Here is a 19,229-nt window from a genome sequence, read left to right on the forward strand (position 1 = left end):
TGTGCCTTGAATTGTTCACAATAAAAGGCCACTTACATTACACTGTACATATTTCTATTCACTTTCCATTTATTCATTATTATTGTTACTTTAGTAGTACTGCATAAAAATTATTAAACTGATATCACAGAACCTTGTGTGAGGTAGAATAGATCACTTGATGGTTAAATGTCAATGGTATATGTTGCAACATTTTTTGTTGGTGGCTCAATGAATGATGAAATCAAATCAACAGATATGACAAAACCTGGATGAATAGCAAGCAATCTGAATGCTGAGATATTGTTAGAGTTAAATTAGAATTAATTTTGACCACTGACTGAACATGGGAACGAGTAAAGAGAGATGCACCTCTGTATTTCATGCAAGAATACCTCAGTAAGCAGAGAAGCACAGCAAAGAGGGAATATTTAGTCCTACAAGGGATATTCACAATAGGCTAACAAGTCACCTTTTTATCCAGTATGCTGATGAATAGGAGCCTTTGGCGGGGAGCCAGTCCTGCCCCTGCCTGGGTTGGACTGAACCAATCACTCTGCTCCAGAGCCTCGAAGCGCTGGAAGCCCTTATGAGCTGTGCAGAAGAGAGAGATAAAGCAAACAAAGAAAATTCCAAGGTACATAGCACACTGCGGCAAGTCCTTTAACACAGGCACCCGACTGTTTGTCAGGACAGTCGTTCATCTGATCTTCCCCAAACTGTAGGAGGCCAGTACAGAAACATACAATTACTAAGATATCAACTTTTTATTTTTTACATGTAATTCATTTACATTTGCGCTTTTACCGGATAACTGCTCAGTGGGTCCCCAAGGCCAAATGCACTGAAGTACATAAGGATTCTCTGAGTTGTGTCCAAGGTTAGGCTGAGTAAAAAGTTATACGTTTTACCTATTGGACGAAACACTAATGTTGGTCTGTAAATGACAGACATTTGTGGAGAGAAGAAAATGGAGAATCATAATTCTTTACAATGTGGTTATTAAGATTCCAACATATATCTAGGTGTTGGAGAAGAGAAAATGATGAGCAGTTCATTATTGGAGATTGATCAGTACTTCAGCTTCCAAAAAATGTAAAGTCTGCTTCAATTCTTAACTCTTTAAACAAAAAGCAGCCACTTTAAGGTTATTTATTTATGTATTGGAACTAGACTAACAGTAAAAATGTAACTCATATAGCTTTGTTTGTGATCAACTTGACAATGTTTAAGTATTTTATCTGTATTTCCTTGAGGTCTCCCTTGGTTGGCGCACAAACACGACAAAAGACACACTGCAGGATTTTTAAATAAATCAGGGGATGATTAACATTTCTCTTCACAGGTCTTCCATACACATAACTGTATACCTGAAGTTTACTAAATGACAGTATGATAATCCACAGCACTACAAGAAAAATGTTTCATGGACAGATGAAACAGGTTAAATAATTGAAAAAGAGTTGAAGCTCAGGAGATGTTAGGTAATGCAGGAGAAGAATGCACCTGAACAGACAATTCCAGACCTTAACCCAACAGAGAAGCTGTGGAATGAGCTCAGAGAGTTGCCCACACAGAATATAAGCACCTGAGATGAAGCAGCTATGGTGGAAGAAAATTTTGAAGAGATTTTAATCGGAATTATTTAATTCAATTGTCACCTTTTTCCATGAGCAGTTTGGACATTTAATGGATGTGTTTGATTGTATTTTGAACTTACAGTAGGATCAGGTCACATTTGTTGACCAACTAAACAGGTCATTCCAAGTTTTCACAATTATTCTTGCTACTTAAAAAACATTAGGTTTGAAATGTTGAGTCGATGTATTAGACACACTGAAATGAAAGATATTTGAAATCTAGAGGGACTGACTCAAATGTTAGTTGTTTAAATCATTGAAACAACAGGAATATGTTCTAAACTAGGAGATTCAAACTTCTGAAACAAATGTGACATGGACAGCTACACTTTTAACCACATACTGTAAGAATCATTACATTGTAAATGCAACAACAATCTGTCAACTCCAATCTTACAATGGCATTTGTACTCCCTCTGGCTGAGAGTAGACACTAGCTTGTAGATTACAGTAGCTAAAAGATCATTTTGACCTCTTTTCAATTTACTTGTGAAACTAAGGCTCATAAGCAACAGTAAATTAAATCTGCTGCACTGGAAATTCTACCTGTAGAAATTAATGTTTAAAATCAGCTAAAAATGACAAGATGTGTTTGAACTAGAGCTATGCAAATCCTTGTTCACTTGCACTCAAATAATTGTTGCTTAATGTGAGCAACAGGCTAGAATTGAAGAACTCTGATTAATGTCTTGTATTGAACTGCAGTCTGATGAGAGGGGAAGTACAGGACAAGTTATCAGCAGTCCTGACGAGTAACTTAATTTGTTTATCATGCTTTCAACACTCATAACCATCATCTTTAAGTATTCGATTTGAACCCAAATATTTATCTCTAGAAATCAGTGCAAATGCGCAGCGCAAATGATAGATACGCAGAGAGCAGCAGTAAGTAACTGACAGAGCCTGTAAAAAATAACCTTTTTATGGTTCAACCATGTATTTAAAGACCCCAAATGAACACTGTAAGTGGATTACTTGATCACTAAAAGAAAATTATTTAAACAGCATGTGTAAAGGAACAATTCTGTTTAAAGCTTTTTAATCCATATAAAGGGTTGATTATTATATCCATGATCTCCATAAACGGTTTCCACTGCATATTAAGGGCTGCATCTCTATTTAGAAATAAAAACCAAAATTATTTCTATCATCCCATCAGCATCAGTTTATCAAGCTGAAAGGTAAACTTACGTGTGAACCTATTTAGCACTGGGGTGTTATCCTCATCTGAACTGTCTTCTGTAGGCAAACAAAATGGTACAAACAGCAAGGCCGCATGGAGAATGAGATATACAGCGCGACACAAACTGATGTAAGCAGAAACTTGCAAAATAACACAGTAAAACAGCAGAGCATGTTGAATGACACAAAGGACTTGTAAACAACACGCTGCTGTAAGAAGTGGATTCAAGTCTTGGCACAGGTCATAGTATACAGTGTATACTATACACTATGCCTGCATCAACATTAATGGATACCTTATGGGCCCCATAATCTTTTGTTTTCCATTTCAGTTTAAACAGAAGCCTGTTATATCAGATGTACACATGAAAATGTAAAGGTCATATCCGTTTGTTGCAAAGATAATGTTAGGTGACTGGCAGAAGCATTTTCAACAACTGAAAGATAATTTCAAAACTGGTGGCGTGATGCACTTGCAAAAAGAGATCATTACCTTCTGAGCAAACTAGACATCCAATATAGCCTTGTTATAAACATCTGCTGCTAATAGTCAATTAAATATATGGGTTACGATGTTTAGACATCACAGATTCTTAAAATATATAATTTATCATTGGTGGAATGAGCTCCTCATTGATATCAGGAAGTCTACACATCCCCTGCTGCAAACTAAAGACACAACTCTTGCGACTATACCTTGGTTAAGAAAAAAGAAAAAGAAAAAAAAATTAGTTGCACTTATAGAGCACTTACATGTTGCACTTTTAGTTTGGCTTTTTTGAAGCAAATTGTACTAACTTGATTATTGTTGTTCTGGGTTTGCACCCTCATGGTTGATGCACATATTGTGAGTCACTTTGGATAAAAGCATCAGCTAAATGAAATGTAATGTAATGTAATACTATCTACCAGGCCTTGAACAAATTTGATTGATTGTTTGTTGAGAACTGTTTTTTGTGTGTTTGTTTGGTTGCATCTAGTGCAAGTTTAATCAGACTTTTAAAGAGGTGTTTCTATATTGAAATGTTGTGTACTGTCAAAGAAACAAGAGCAATGCTATTATTACGGTATATTGCCATATGCAGGAAAAAAAAAATTCCAACACTGTATTTTACGTTAACAATGTTTCAACAAAAAGAAATAAGAAGCCTAACAGAGTGTGTAAATGTAAAAATCCTGTTCTACTAACACACTAGTTGCATTAAAATGTTAGTAGGGAGAATTTGGGTAATCTGGGACATTTTTTGCAACTCTGACCTCTGCAAGTTACTAGATATCTGTTTTACAAATTAGATCAACATATTATATGTTTCTGTAGTCCGTAAGTGTTTTCTAACCACACCAGATATTTTGTTTTCTTTTAGTTTAAAGAAACCAATGGCTGAAGACCACAGCACAGCAACTCTTCTGTGCTTTTTGGAGAGCTAACTGATTACAGTTTGAATAGACAGGGAGAGAGTGTACTTACCATTAGCTCCTGTCTGACAACTGTAGCTCATATGCTATCTCTTTAGTTAATCTACTTTTTACTTCAGTAAGTCTCTGAAGTAGCTCATATGCTATCTCTTTAGTTAATCTATTTTTTACTTCAGGAAGTCTCTAAAACTGTGCCAGATTACCTAAAACATGTTGTCCCACATTATCAATCATAGTTGATAAAATTGGACAACAAAAAATGTTTGAAAAAAATTAACTAAAATAACTCAATGCAGATTTGGTTACTTGAATGCATCACATACATTATTTGATAACAATTATGAACATTGTCTTATTTATGACAGATTCATATGCTTAACATTAATCCCATGTCATTTATCTTGACATGCAATTCCAAGGGATAGCTTCTCATTGATATTTCCCCCACCCCTGTCTGTGACATCATCCCCATGAAGTCATGTGATTTCAGTCACATGATGTCCATGCTAACCTATAGCAAAAGTCCTGTCGCCTAGATTTTGTGAGAACACAAATTAAACAGACTGAATTTTAGGTGTCCCAGATTACCCAACGTCCCAGATTACCCGAATTCCCCCTACCTCAAGAAATTCCTTAGGACATGGACTCGACATGCAAATAAAAAATTGGGCAAAAATGTTTAATCCTGAGTGTGTCAAAGTTAAGTATTTAAAATCAAACCCTAACTGATTTTAGGCAATCGTTTTGAATCATGGACTGATAATCATTAATTGCACATATGGTAGAGTTTAGTAACCAGTACAGAGGATGAGCATCTTGGCAGAAGGTGACAGCAGAAGATTTTTAGAGACACTCGCTTTAGCATTTACCTTGCTCTGTGCTACAATGCCACTGGTCGAAGTTGCGGCCAATGAGAATGAAACTCCTTGTGGTATCTGGAGGCTGGCTGAGGTTCTGCATAAGAGCAAGTGGTACGAATATGTCTCCAGATGGGGGGCAGCTAAAAAGGTTTAAGAAATGGAGAATACATTATTGTGATGTACATACAACACAGCTATACAATACTGGTCTGGGATACTGAGTACAATGTGAAGTTGATATGTGAGAATGAAGAGCTGTCAGATGATTCACACTGTAAACAAAGAAGTATCTTAAATGTTGTTCACATATGTTGCAGTTCAGGCTCTGCAGCATAATGGCTGAAAGCATCTGAGATTTAAATTTGTAGTAGAAAGCTTTTTTCAGTAAGACTATTAGCTAGTTATCAAGAGGTGAAAGCAGCTATAAATAAACTTATTTTGTTCTCCATCAGACACAAGATGGGGTTTAATGATTCATTTCATATATGCAGCAAGACCTAAATTTAACTACATGTACATGTGTTACTGTATAATGTTAATTTAGAAATGAATAACCACCTTTTGGTTGTATGCCCCTTCAACCAGTGTGATTTCAGTCTACATTTTTTTTTTTTTTTTTTCAAGAGTCACAAGAGGTCACCATGACCTTTAACTACAAAAATCGAATGAGTTAATCCCTACGTCCAAGTGAACATGTGTGACAAATTTCATTATTGTACTTTCAAGGATTCCTTTTTTCTACATCCTCTCCAGGATTACAGAGACAAAGAAGGAAAAAAGCTACTTGGCACAGTTAACAATGTTAATGTGTTAAATGTTGAATAAGGATCTAGACACTAGCTTATTAGTGTTGAAATGTGCACAGCAACAAGCCAAAGGGGATATTGTACAATTTGCACATCATCACTGTCAGAAATGAAAACAGTGAATTTGACACTTAAAGTGGAAGAGATTACATAAGTAAATAAATAGAAGTCTGTAAATAGTAGAACCATCAGCAGGTTTGAAAGTGCCCATTCTAGAGCTGCCTGTTCGGTCTGTTTGCTTGACCTGTGGTAATACTCCACAGAGCTATTTCAGAATTATTCCTTGTCATTAGTGACAGTGAAAGACCTACAATATACTGTCACTTTTCACTGTGTGCTGCACGTTGCGGGGGCACAGCTTTTTATTAACAGTCTATGGTGCAGAATTAAGTTACAAACCTAGTGTCCATCCTACATGGTTTATCCCCAATGATTTTAACGTTAATCTTTTTCATAAAATGAAACTATATTTGCTTTATTACTTTATATTATATAAAGCATTGCAGCAACAAAACAAAACTTTTACTTTGAAGACTAATTGCTAAAGAGGTATATTGTTAGCATGAAGGAGATCAGCTCCTGTTACTCCAATCAATATCTGTGTCAGTCTGATTAGATCCAATAAAGAAAAAATAATCAAACGGATCTGGCAGTGATTTTGACCCTTGGTTCAACTAATTTGCAGACAACTTCTTTAGTATCTCCAAGTATGTTGAAGAAGACGCACACACACTTTTTATTATTATTGAATGTATTGCATGCATTTTCTCTGGCAATTTACAATACAGATATCAAATATTACACCTATTGTTAAGCCAATTAGATAAACGGATAAATATGTGCACTTTAAGACACTTTGCCATGACTCTCAACAAAGAATGAGGAACATAAATAAAGGAAAGGTTTTCAATTCAATTGAACAGTGATTCAAATTATCAATAATTTTAAACCCATCATGAAAAACTCACCTTGTCCTTTCAAACACCTTCACAGTTGTATCATTGGCAAGAGTACTGACCAAATTGACAAGCTCTGCTAAGATGGAAGGTAGCAGGAAGTGTGAGGCGATTTCAGCTGTGCACTGCTGAATGGAGGGGCAGGCTGTATTAAGGGAAGGAGCAGAGATAATGAGTTAATGGTACATCAGCTCAAAGAATAAAAAAACTCTACATCACGAGATGTAATCCATCAAAAATGATTTTTCACATTTTAGGAAGAGCTAAAATATATAGGCTGAATTTAGACTCCAATTAGGGTCACAAGGAATATAGCTTGTAAAGTGGTGCTTAAACATAATTTAAATGTTTTTAGTTAGTGTGGGGAGACTGCAACTGCATTGAGAATATGTAAATATCTTGACTTCCATGGAATTCATTGCACTATTTGCATTCGCCCCAATTATGGTGGCTTTAAGATAAATTGATTTGTCTGAATGATGATCAATAGATTTTAAAAAATCATGAGCTGCAGCATGTTAGTTAAGCATATAACCTGCATGAGAATTCCAAGCTTGTGTGCTATTGGAACAATGTATTGATGCAACAAAAGAGTCAAACAAAGAATGAGTGGTGAGGTTATTAGGTATTAGGGGTAAGGGTATTTGTGCACCTATAAAAACAGATCAGAAAACTGCAAAACTCTGTTAGTCAGGGTTCTACTAAGCTTATGATCACATATGGAGCAAGTTTATTTAGTTAGTCTAAATCAACATGTGTGATTTAAACAGTAGGAAAAAGGTCATTGTGGGCAGGCACATGGTTCAGAAGGATTGTACTTTGTCTTATAGTTAATCATGGGTGTGTTTTAAGTGCAACATGCAATAAACCAATTAGAGTGCCATCTCCCATTTCTTTAAAATGCCAGGTGTTCTTGCAATGGTAAGAGAGAATGTTTCTCTGCAGAGGAAAGGGCACAAACAGTGTGCACATGGACAGGAACATAAGATATGAGTTGGTGTGAAACAAGCAAGGAAACTCACATAGTGCTTTAAGATGAGGCCCTCGAAGTTACATGCATGTATTTTAACTCTGTTGTTACAACTGAACAATGACAAACAAATCATAAAGCAGGGTCAAACAGAGGCTAGGTGGTGCTGTATACTTCACTTCTGCCACAGGTCCGAAAAGGTGTAATAGAATTTTAGGAATCGACAATGGCAGAGGGTTCTCTGCAACCCAGGTGAGTTTGCATGAATAGTTTCCTTATACATAGTTACCATTCTCTACTACAGCATTTTCAGATATAATTAAACCCAGCTGGGTCAGAGAGGAGCCAACCACCTCAACCATATTTGAAAATCTACTACAACTTTCTAACAATAGAACCATTGTCCCTTTGATGAGGCACTTACATAATGAGTGGGCTACCATTGTTAAATCAAATCACGTGTAAAGACAAGGTACTTGTAACTGCAGCCTCAGATATTTTTACGAATAGAAATATTTTCTATACATGTAAATTCTTTAGAGGTTTCAAACGTTACAGTTAGGGTTCAGAATTTTGGAATGCTGTGTGAACTTTAAAGGCTCAAAATATGTTTGACCCTAATCTGAGGACATTAAACAACACTTACCAAGTTTTGCCATGAAAATGATCCACGCTTGGCATGTAACCTGGTAGACAGGGTGAAGAGTGCCTAGATCTCCCTCCTCCAAATGAGACACCTGCCGCCTACACAGTCAAAAAACATGCACACCCTATTAAGACATGTGATAAATTAAAGAACATTTAGGTACTTCACATACACTTAACCTCTAGTCCTAAAGCTGTTGCTGCTGTGCTATAACAGCTTGTTGATTAGCTGTCAATGGTGAGTTCTCAGCCATCTATGTATGGGAAGGGGGTCTCAGTCTTTTGGACCCCACTGTATATAAGTCATTCTTCTGGTTATCTTTACAACTGAAATACAAACTATCATTTATTTATGTATTTTAGTGTATGTAATACGAACAGTGCTGTTTGATCATTTGAGTGTAGAAACATTTAACTGGTGTTCCTTAGCTGTATATATATATATTAAAAAAAGGTGTAACAATTCTGTTCTTGTCAAAAACCAAGGGCGAAAATGAAGTATTGTGATACAGGAAGCTGGAAAAATTCAACGTCAATCTGAAAACTATTGCGCTGTCATTACCTTACCAATGCAACAAAACAAAATTTCAGGTCACAAATTTATTATTAAATTATCGTTCTGTTTAAAGTTAGGCAGAGTTGTCTCTTTAAACCCCTGCTATGCACCGTGGCCGCCCCTCCCTCCTCTGTGTGTGGGTGAGTAAAAATTAGTATGTGTGATTGGTTTGGCTGTTCTTGGAATGGGCATGACTTCTCCTCTGCAGGCTCCTAGCAAACCTGCACCTGATTCCCACTAATCATCCCCTGCAAACACTGCTGCATTCATCTACACCACACTGTGCACCATGCTAAGCACAGTGACCATGCCAGAAAATCCATCTGAGAAAGCTGTCCATTAAAGTTTTATTCACTGAGTTCGGTTGTCTGAGTTGTGCATTTGGTTCTGGTTCCTGCTCTGTCCATATCAAAGTCTGTTGTAATCCAGGTGGCTGGCTGGCTGGCTGACTGGCCCCATTCCAAGCTGGTTTGACATGTGTCCTGAGAGATCCAATCAAAAGTGGACAGTGTTAAGTATTACTGTCTTCACCTGGATTTTAAATGAATCCTAAATGTGTCTTACATGACCACTTGTGATTGGATGATAATAATAATAATTATTATTATTATTATTATATTATTATTATAACAGAAATAATAATTAACTTTATGTGCATACCACCTTTCATATAAGAAATGTAACTCAAAGTGTTTTACATATAATATAGATAAAGATAAAAAACAAAATAAAATCTCACCTCCCTGTTCAATTTGCAAATAAACATGAAGGTGATTTCAGTTCACAAAGACCAAATTATGTTGTTTTTGCCATCAGAGTTTACAGATGTGTCTGGTCCATCTGCTCTTGATTCTTGGACAACCATGACCCAGATGACTGAGAATCTTCACAGACATTGATACAGTGTTACTGATGCAGATATACACCACCTGTGGGCATGCTCCTGCTCCATAGCCTTCTCCTGGCTCCACTGCTGCTTTAAGGTCTCCGTCTTGTGTCTACGTCGAGCGGCTCTGCCTTCTTCTCCTTTTTCTTGTACTATGTCATCAGTAGTCTTTGGGCTCCCAAGCTCCAATGAGTCTGGCTTACTCTACAAGGATAGAAAGTAATACATTTTGCTCTGTGTCTAGTAGGAACAAGCGACAAAGCTCCAGAGAGACACATGTCACATGCTGCTCATTGACCTCCACCGACTACCTCCACTCCACTGAGTGTGATGATCCAGTTCTACTACTGACTTGCAGTGGTGTGTCAGTTCAAACTCAAAGTTTTTTTTTATTGGGATGATTTAGAAACAAACTTACGATCATGTGTTGGGTTTTTAATTGATGGTGTCGGATCATGTCTGTGTTTCACTCCAGTCATTTTACCACTGAGTCTCATACACAATGTCAAAAATACTGTAAAAATATTTTTTTATGCAATTGTACTTATTAATGATATATTTCCACTTTATGCAACTGCATACTTCTACTCTTACACATTTCTTATTTTTCTGACTCCATTACACATCGCATCTATTGCATCCTGGGAGAAGGATCCCTCACACATTGCTCTTTTTCCGCTGTTAATAGGTTGGTGTTTTTTTAGTTTTTCCTTACTCTTGTTAAGGGCAGAGGATGTCACACCTTGTTAAGTCCTATGAGACAAATTGTGATATGTGAATATGGGCTACACAAATAAAATTTGATTGATTGATTGACAAATCAAAGTTATGCTTGGAATCTACGAAGCACAACCCTGTGCAAACAATTTTAAAACCCAGTCGAAATGGGAAGATTGTCAGAGGCTCACAATGCAGGAAAGTGTGTTTATAAATGATGAGAATCCTATGGTCTCCCCCAATGATGTTCTCTATGAAAGCTATAGATTTTTAGTGAATAATATGAAAATTTCAGAAATGGTTTGCATGTGTAAATTATAGTTTTTTAACTGTTTTCATATATTTTAAGCACTTACAATTTACATATCAACCATATTACAAATTAAGATTCATCTATGTGTGACAAAATAAACGACATTGGTATAGCGCCACATTACAACACATTAAACTGTATGCACGTGGACAACGCACATACACATATTCCCATTAAGTTAACAACAAATCAACAGAGCAACATTTTTAAGGGATAGTTCGCCCAAAAAGTATAAACAGTGTTTAAATGCTCCAGAACTTGCAATACACCTATCAGCTATGGTGAGGTCTGGTGCCCCTTGGGCGAGAGCTTGTGTGGTGTGTGCCCACGAACGTGAACATGGCTCCGGAACAGCGGACATTTAGGCTTTTATCTTTGAAGACGGGATCACCATTTACTTCATTTGTATTGGATTTGGCTGCAACACTGTTTCCCCCTGAAACGCCCAAAAAGTTTTGTGGACTCAAACAATTCACCCACCCCCTCCATCAGCATAGTGGTAAGTAGATAATGTGTGAATTTTCATTTATGAGTGAACTATCCCTTTAGCCACCTTAGTAATACCTTTTAACACAAATTATTTGAACCTCCTTAGTAAGCCAAGGTAAATCAGCATAGGTCAAACTTGCTTTGTAGTAGACCACTGACTTCTTAAACATAACTGAAAACAGTTGGTCTAACAGTTGGTCTAATTTTAGTGAATTTCTATTAAATTATTCATTATGGACAGCCTATAAGAAATGTATAGTAATCATTGCGAATAATATCAGGTGGTCTCAGTTTAGACATTCAGAGCAAATAAACTAAATATTTATTTAACCCTCGGTTTATTTAACCCTTGGTTTATTTAACCTTTGGATAATAACCCTTGTTGTTATTAACAACTTATTTACAATACTTATCTAGTTGTTGACTGACTTTACACGAGGAGCATAGTTCCATAATTCAAGCCTGAAACAACAGAGGGACTGACCAGTATATCCCAGAAACTCCGACGGGTGCTCTTGCCAGTAGGGGTGGTAGACTCAGGTGTGCTGGTCCCTGTCATGGGTGTGCTCCCTAAGGCTTGGGTTAAGGTGATGGGAGAGGGGCTGGTTTTAAAGACCCGTGATCCACTGCGCTGCCTGGGGCTGTCCTTTACTTCTTTTACCTCAGGTAAAGAAATCAACAGTCCTGAAGACAGATATTAGATAGAAATGACCAAAACCGCTTAACAGACTGAGCAACAAATAAATAACAAGGTTGATTTTCCTAAATCGTATTCCTTTTTAGTGGAGCCAACCAAATAAGAAGTTAGCATAAATATTCAGCTTCCTAAGGCGAAGATAGTACACAACAATCATCAGATCTCTTGATTTAAGTTGTGTACCCTGCAAACATGCTAAAAATGTTACAACATTAACTGGATTACATGCTTTTATTGGATTATTTGCTGCTATAGTGTCAATCTCTTGCAATTTGAGTGCACACAGGTATAATACACATCACATACAGCACAGAGAAAACATAAAACATTTGGTGATCACCTCACCTTTAGCCTCTTCTTTCTGGGCTTTGGTGGCTGGGCACAGCACATCCACACACAGAGGATGTGGCAGGATTCTCAACTCCATGATGACATCACAGAGAGCGTGGCGCAGTGCCGCCTGCAATTTGTCACTTAGCTGTAAAGGACTGACATTGCCTTGTTCCCAAATGTCAAAGCGCACATACAGCTGTGGCTCTGTTAGGAGATAATCACACACAACAGTGCTTGATTTCAATATAAGTATAAGAAAACGAGAGAGAAATTATTAAAGAGGAACATCTAACTCAAATGCTGACTCAAAACATAATATTGTTTTTGTTCCCAAAGGGGTTCATTGCATCTAGAAATGTCATTGTTTTAAAATAGTTGACATGTAAGTAATATACATAGGCTTAGAAGTTGGGTGTCAGGGTTAGCACACTGAGAGCGCTTACTCTGGAAAATTTGGTTTTAATATTGGGTCAGCAGTATGAACAAAACTTTGAGATAGAGGCTACTAATGATGATGTACCTTTTTCCAAGATTATGATTAACCTGATGATATATTAAGCTTTAAAAACAGAAGTGGTATTGCACACAATAAGGATATTTACAATCCTTCTCTGTCTGCACTGGCTCAGTCACTCACACAGACCTCTCCTACTTTACTTGTATGGGCTACTGAATAAAAACATCTTAAGAGGAATGATGAAAAATCATATTCATGCTTACAATAAGTGCACTAGGTAGCTGGACATTGAGTGACTGCTTTAGCCAATTTAAATTACTTTCATAAACCCTGAAAACCAAGACTGTATTTTAATGTTTGGCCCTGTGATGCAGTGTCATATTGAATCTTTATGCCTCAAGGAGCAAAAATGTATGTGTGTGCATGCATGCATCTTTACCTATACTCTGTCAATGTAATATGCTTGTGTCATTTGGCCACAGCATCTAAGATTTAAAGATCATCTAACTAACTCTCTCCCTCTGCTTTCCATAATTTTGAAGGTTTAAATATACATACCATATATACTATACTATGGGAGGACTCCTTTGATCAATGACTAAAAGAGTTAAACTTAAGGGAAGTGATGTTTTTTTAATATATTTTATGCCATTGGCTGTTTTGCACAAATTTGTAGAGTTATGGCAGTAACCACGATTAATCAGGAAGAAAGGAGGAGCTATTTAGATGACCACTAAGATGTTATTTTGCCTATTTTTGTGTATGTGTGATTGAAGTTTACTTTGGAATGTCTAGTGATTTACTTTTTGGGATCACTTTCACAAGTATAGAAGTTATTCCAGGTCCTTGACTTTTTTGACATGTCACTTATATTGTTACCTGTAAGCTTGTCATGTGGTCATGTGACATTGTCTCAGTGGGAATGTTTTCATCAGAACTGTAAATATCTAACAATAGTTAATATTGATGCATGATGAATAATGTTGGAAGTTGTTTTATTCCAGAAAGGTGACTTGGCTAGCCTTTTTGAAATATTTAGCGTTTTGTGTACATTTCACACACCAGCTCGTTGCATCGGGACTTCCAATGTTTGATGAACTCCTCATTTGACCTAAACCTTTTAATTCTATTTAACCCCAACCACCCCTCCAAAACGAACACCACTCACATCGCAATGCAAGCCAAGTTGTTGGCTACAGCTGTTCAGTGTTGTGTTGACTTGTACCTGAGCTGACAGGGATGGAGTCCACTTTAGCCACACTGGTCAGCTCATCAAAATGGTCTATGTGAGGAGGGATGATGCAGTTTTCTGATCTCTGTAATGTAGCACAGTCCTGAGTTGAACCATGAAAGGGACGACCATGGGCATCCACAAATGAGAGGGCAATGCAGGCAATACCTGAGAGTGCAGGAGGATGTGTTAAAAGGACCAACAAACTTCTATAAAGCTGTAAAAACTGAAATTCACGTTAGGTTAGGTTTAAAAATGTTTATCCACAGTCACAAATGATTGACTTACATTTACAATTACACAAGATCCTTGAAAATGAAGCAATGTATATAACACAAAGTTAAACATCCTGTAGTAAAACTTGTAAATGTAATTAATATTTTGTTTTAATAATTTATTTTCACACCAGCACAGATTTAAGATGAATACAGTAGAGCCTAATGATGACAGTGAAAAGGGGATTCTCATTCAATTTTGATCAGGCAATATTTCCTTAACACAATTCACATCACATTCACTGCCCAAGGACACTTTCAGAGGGATTGGGATCTAACTGCCAACCTACTGGTAAGTGGATGGCTATTTATTATAGGGCTGGGCGATATGACTGCAAATCAATATCATGATTATTTCAAACTTTTACCTTGATTAAGATTAATGTTAATTTTTATCATTGGTCTTTGAAAAGGTCTGTATTAGAAATATGCTGAACTATTAAAGCTGGGATATTTTTTTCTAATGAAGTGCAAATTTTAGCAAAACATGAGATGAAACCTTGCTGTAGATATCTTTTAGTATGTGAAAAGCAACAAGTGCAACAATTGCAACAACTGTATGTATATATGTTTTAGTGACAGAGCAGCTGGCAGGATAGGTTGGTTGGTGTCATATTGCTTAAATATCTAGGCTATTTATTTTTCAGTTTATTTCACATGTTGAACAATGTTTCAATGGTGGAGTGACCACCAGACTGTGCTACAGGATGCACAAGGGTACTTTATATCCTCCAAACATGCAACAGCCAGTCACTAACATAAGTGGTGCAGCGGTAACAGTACATCACTGTCTGAGAGTGTGTATTTTGTCTACAAATAATGTTATTGTTTGTGGGGGTTCATTCCAACTTTTGCAATCCTTGTGTATCTATATGGGGGGTGAAGCTTTTAAAGGAGCTGCCATGACCCTGTCTTTGAGCCTCAGTTTCCCAGTGTGCTCCACTGCCCATGCGCTTGTGTCCGATTAAAGGGATAGTTCACCGAAAAATGAAAATTCATAGTGGCCTTAATGTCTGCACACAAGCTCTTGTCCAAGGGTACAGACGGGGTTGGCATTAGCATCGTTACTTCCGTTAGCAAACTTTTAGGGTTAGAACCATAGACTGTATATAAAGAGGTTAGAACATGGTGTAAATTATGCCATTTCGAGTCTAATTTCAGCAGTATGGAGGCTACGTTTTCTCAGTGGCTTGCAACTCCATATCCTTGTGGAAAGTCCTTAAAGACTTTGGGCAGAAGATGTGAGAAATTGTTAGAAAATTGGTTGCTGCTACCCCAGTACTTAAGAGACCAATTTATGTTCATACAAAAACAAGGTGAAAAAGGAGGATTTACTGAAGGATCCAATTAAGTACTGAAAAGAGCTGAAGGCTATTCCATACTGACAGGTTCCACCCACAAAATAACTACAACTAACTGTTGTACAAATTCCAACTATAAACCTTCTAGCGTCAAGTTGAATGTTTCCATCTGTTATAGTAAATTATTTGCGCACACTAAACATAGAATTCTTAACCAATGTCTATGTGAAGTCGATGAAGAAAAAGTATCAGTCTGGGAAGGGTTTATGCATTCAAACAAAGACTAGTATCCAGGTGATATAATAATATTATATTATATGAGCTCCATCTCATTCATTATTTTGTTTCTTTTAATAGTTTCATATAGTAGCCCTGTTTCTACTAGTGGTAATTAACAACAAAACAGTAACCATTAACATACTGCTGTGTATCTAATTAAGCTTTAACAAAGAGGACCGTGGAGAAAACTTCAACATGTCCAGGGGCCTTATTTATAAAAAAGTGCGTAGGATTCATACTAAAAGTGTAGGGGCGCACAAAAGCCGGAGATGGTGCACGCTAAAATTATTCAGAGTAGGGCTGCAAGATATTAGGAAAACATGCGATATGCAATATCGTTGTTTAATATCGCGATGAAGATATGATTTGCGATGAATAATCTCTCTGTCTGTGTGTGTGTGTGTGTGTGTGTGTGAAGGCATGAAGGCAGGTTGACTATCATTACCTTTGCCTCCTGTCCCCTGGCCTCCAGGTTTGTTGTAGAGGTAGACATCACCGTCAGCCACATCACTGCTCAAATGAAAGCAGTGCTGCAGACATATCAGAAAAGACAAAGTCAGCATTAATGGCATACATCACAATGAGACTTGAGAATTTCGAATCAAGAGCACTTAAAACAGAATTGCTTGCTACAGTCACCTCTCAGGAAAACCACCCTGGTTTGCACGTTGCAATTACTTATTTTTACAAGTTAAGTCACAGGTTAAAACATTCATTGAGAATATAGGACAAGATGTTGAATATCCCTTGTATGTTTAAAGGTCTTCTGCACAATGTAGGTTACACGTTTTAACAGTTAGACTGACTGGGTTTTGATTACTCTGACATTTCCAGCCCTGTTAACACAGTGCACAAGGGCTAATAGTAATAGTATTATGTGGACTAAAAGCCATCACAGATTATCTGGTGATGAGTGATTGCAGAATCTATGGAATATTTGTTCAATGGGTATCAATGTTCTTTCTTTTGAGAAATGGGAATATGTTATTTCAGTAAGGTGGTTACCTATCTACCTAGCAGTTCATTTAGTGGCCCAGGAAACAAAGCAGAGATGCATCGGGACTTCGCTTGGTGAGGAACCCATATTTGGACAAAGAGCTGGGTCTGACCTCTGACCACTTACATCGGCTTTAAGAAATCTGAAAAGTCAGTGGTACACATGCCCACATATTTCAGTTAGCTAACACTGATGTTTTGTGTTCTATTCTATATTATAACACTGTGTTTAAATCTGCAGAATGTGAGGTGAAGTCAGAGCAGATGCGAGCTGCTACGTGAAATGTGATGAATGGCTCCTTGACTGTTTCCATGATCATCATTACATTTAAACTACAGGTTATTACATGTTATTATTTTAAATGTAAGGGCAGCTATAGTTCCTCCAGGCTTTGGACTTTACTCTTACAGTAAACAGACAGTTAATATGAAAAACTACCATTGTGTTTCTCAATTCTAAAATTTCTATGGTAATTCATATTCACTAAATACTAAGCACTAGACATTGATAAATCCTACAGTGAATAGAATGTGTACCTTGATCCACGACTGTATTTTATTTTTGTTGGATTATAAATTAACGAATGTAGTTTAATGTGCAATAAAGTTATCTATCTCTATTTTACTGCTCATGATTCTAAGGAGCACAACTGGTATAAAGTATTAATTGATGTGTTGTTGGAATTTGGAATTAATCACAGGCCTTTTAAATTTTAGTTTTAATCAAATTAATCATTAACTATTAGGATATGAGTTAATACTTTCCTTATTTGTTTTATGACAATGAAAACCATAACTCACCAAAGTGTCCTTTTATTTTAAGGCAAAAGGAAAGGGTGCGAACACCAGGCAAGTCATCTGTTTAATCATATTGGGTACATGTGTTACACACAAACTGTTCAATCACATGAACTGTGGCTTCAACATTTAAATATCAGAGTTTTAACACTTGTAGGGAGTAAAAGATGAGAAACTGAACCTGAGAATATAGAGAATCATACACAGTTCTGTTGTACTGTCAACTTATCAGAAGAAACTGACATCATCAAATCCCCTCAAAAATTAAGGACGTTATCAGTCTCTATCCTCCACATCGTGAACAATGGCACATAATAAGCGCCCCCATACATGAGCTCTTCCTTCTTTTGACACATATCATCCTGACAGTTGGATAAGGTCTGGTTGTTTCACGTCGTCATCATCATCAACTAAAGCTTCAGTCCTTCTGACTCTGATAGATTCATGGATGATTAAAAAAAAACATACAAAAGCATGTGAGCACAGAGAAAAAGAATGGATTAATTAGTTGGTAACAATCAGACATTAGCACATCAGAATTGAAGAATTAATTAGATTGAGTAGAAAAAAGACCCTGGCTCCAAGAAATGTTTATCCACAGCCCAGTAGAAATCATAAAACTGAATCTAGTTAACTTACTGTCTGTTTCTCCAAAACATTCAGCATCCTCTGACTGCTTAACTACATAACTACATAGACTTACTGCTTTTTACCTGATTAACCTGAGTTAAGACACACAGCAGGTAATCACAACCAAACACAGAAAGTTAATGCGACAGTTTAATCCAATGTAAAAAAATGAATCTAAACGTTATGTTAAACTGAATCACGTGATCCTCATGGACTTTAATAACTCACATTAATACAGCTCACATCACATCAACTGAGTCACATGTGGCAGAAACAAACCTCGTCATGTTAATGTTGGTAAAATGTACTTTTATATAGAGATTATTGTTAACACCTAGTTAACTGCAGGTAAGCAGCCCTGAGGGAACTGGTAGGCCCCGCACTGCAAAGCTGTTGGATAAATAGCTAGCTTGGTCGGCATCCGAATTCACATTCACTGGGACAGTAACTAGCATGCTACCAGTTTCCTCTTCTCTGGTCAGAACACATAGAAACACATTTTACAACAGACTGTAAAATGTTAAGAAAACAAGAGTTTACTGACCAAACAAACTGGATACCAGCTCCTCTGGGTCTGTTGTTACAGTTGCCACTTGGTTGTTACTGAAGAACAAGCTTTACTCCTGGTGATCTCAAAACTGATAAAAATATTTTTTGAATGGCAGTCTATGCTTAATCTTCACAGTATTACACTTTTAAGCACTTCATCTTTTCATCTTTTGGAGCTGGAAGCTACATCCACTTTTTAATATACAGTCTATGGGTCTACTAAGTGACCTGGGGTCTCATTTATAAAACACGCCCACATTCAACTATA

The 19,229-nt window shown here is 36.9% G+C and overlaps 1 protein-coding gene across 8 annotated transcripts in view; it reads right to left on the bottom strand.

The window, feature by feature from the left end:
- The window catches only part of szt2 (SZT2 subunit of KICSTOR complex), a 110,546-nt gene that overhangs the window by 26,116 nt on the left and 65,201 nt on the right, over positions 1 to 19,229 (bottom strand). For 5 of the 8 annotated variants that reach the window (XM_069522639.1, XM_069522642.1, XM_069522638.1 and 2 more), the window contains exons 49-58: positions 16,434 to 16,518; positions 14,128 to 14,301; positions 12,458 to 12,649; positions 11,900 to 12,099; positions 9,940 to 10,100; positions 8,456 to 8,553; positions 6,852 to 6,984; positions 5,087 to 5,217; positions 2,811 to 2,858; positions 452 to 573 (exon numbers count right to left, since the gene is read on the bottom strand). In XM_069522639.1, coding sequence (XP_069378740.1) covers positions 452 to 573; positions 2,811 to 2,858; positions 5,087 to 5,217; positions 6,852 to 6,984; positions 8,456 to 8,553; positions 9,940 to 10,100; positions 11,900 to 12,099; positions 12,458 to 12,649; positions 14,128 to 14,301; positions 16,434 to 16,518 — 1,344 coding nt within the window. The remainder of the gene's footprint in view (positions 1 to 451; positions 574 to 2,810; positions 2,859 to 5,086; positions 5,218 to 6,851; positions 6,985 to 8,455; positions 8,554 to 9,939; positions 10,101 to 11,899; positions 12,100 to 12,457; positions 12,650 to 14,127; positions 14,302 to 16,433; positions 16,519 to 19,229) is intronic. The other 3 variants (XM_069522641.1, XM_069522643.1, XM_069522640.1) reach the window with 1 other exon arrangement.

The sequence above is a fragment of the Paralichthys olivaceus genome, chromosome 3 (genome assembly GCF_024713975.1).
Source record: "Paralichthys olivaceus isolate ysfri-2021 chromosome 3, ASM2471397v2, whole genome shotgun sequence".
In the NCBI taxonomy this organism is placed as follows: Eukaryota; Metazoa; Chordata; class Actinopteri; order Pleuronectiformes; family Paralichthyidae; genus Paralichthys; species Paralichthys olivaceus.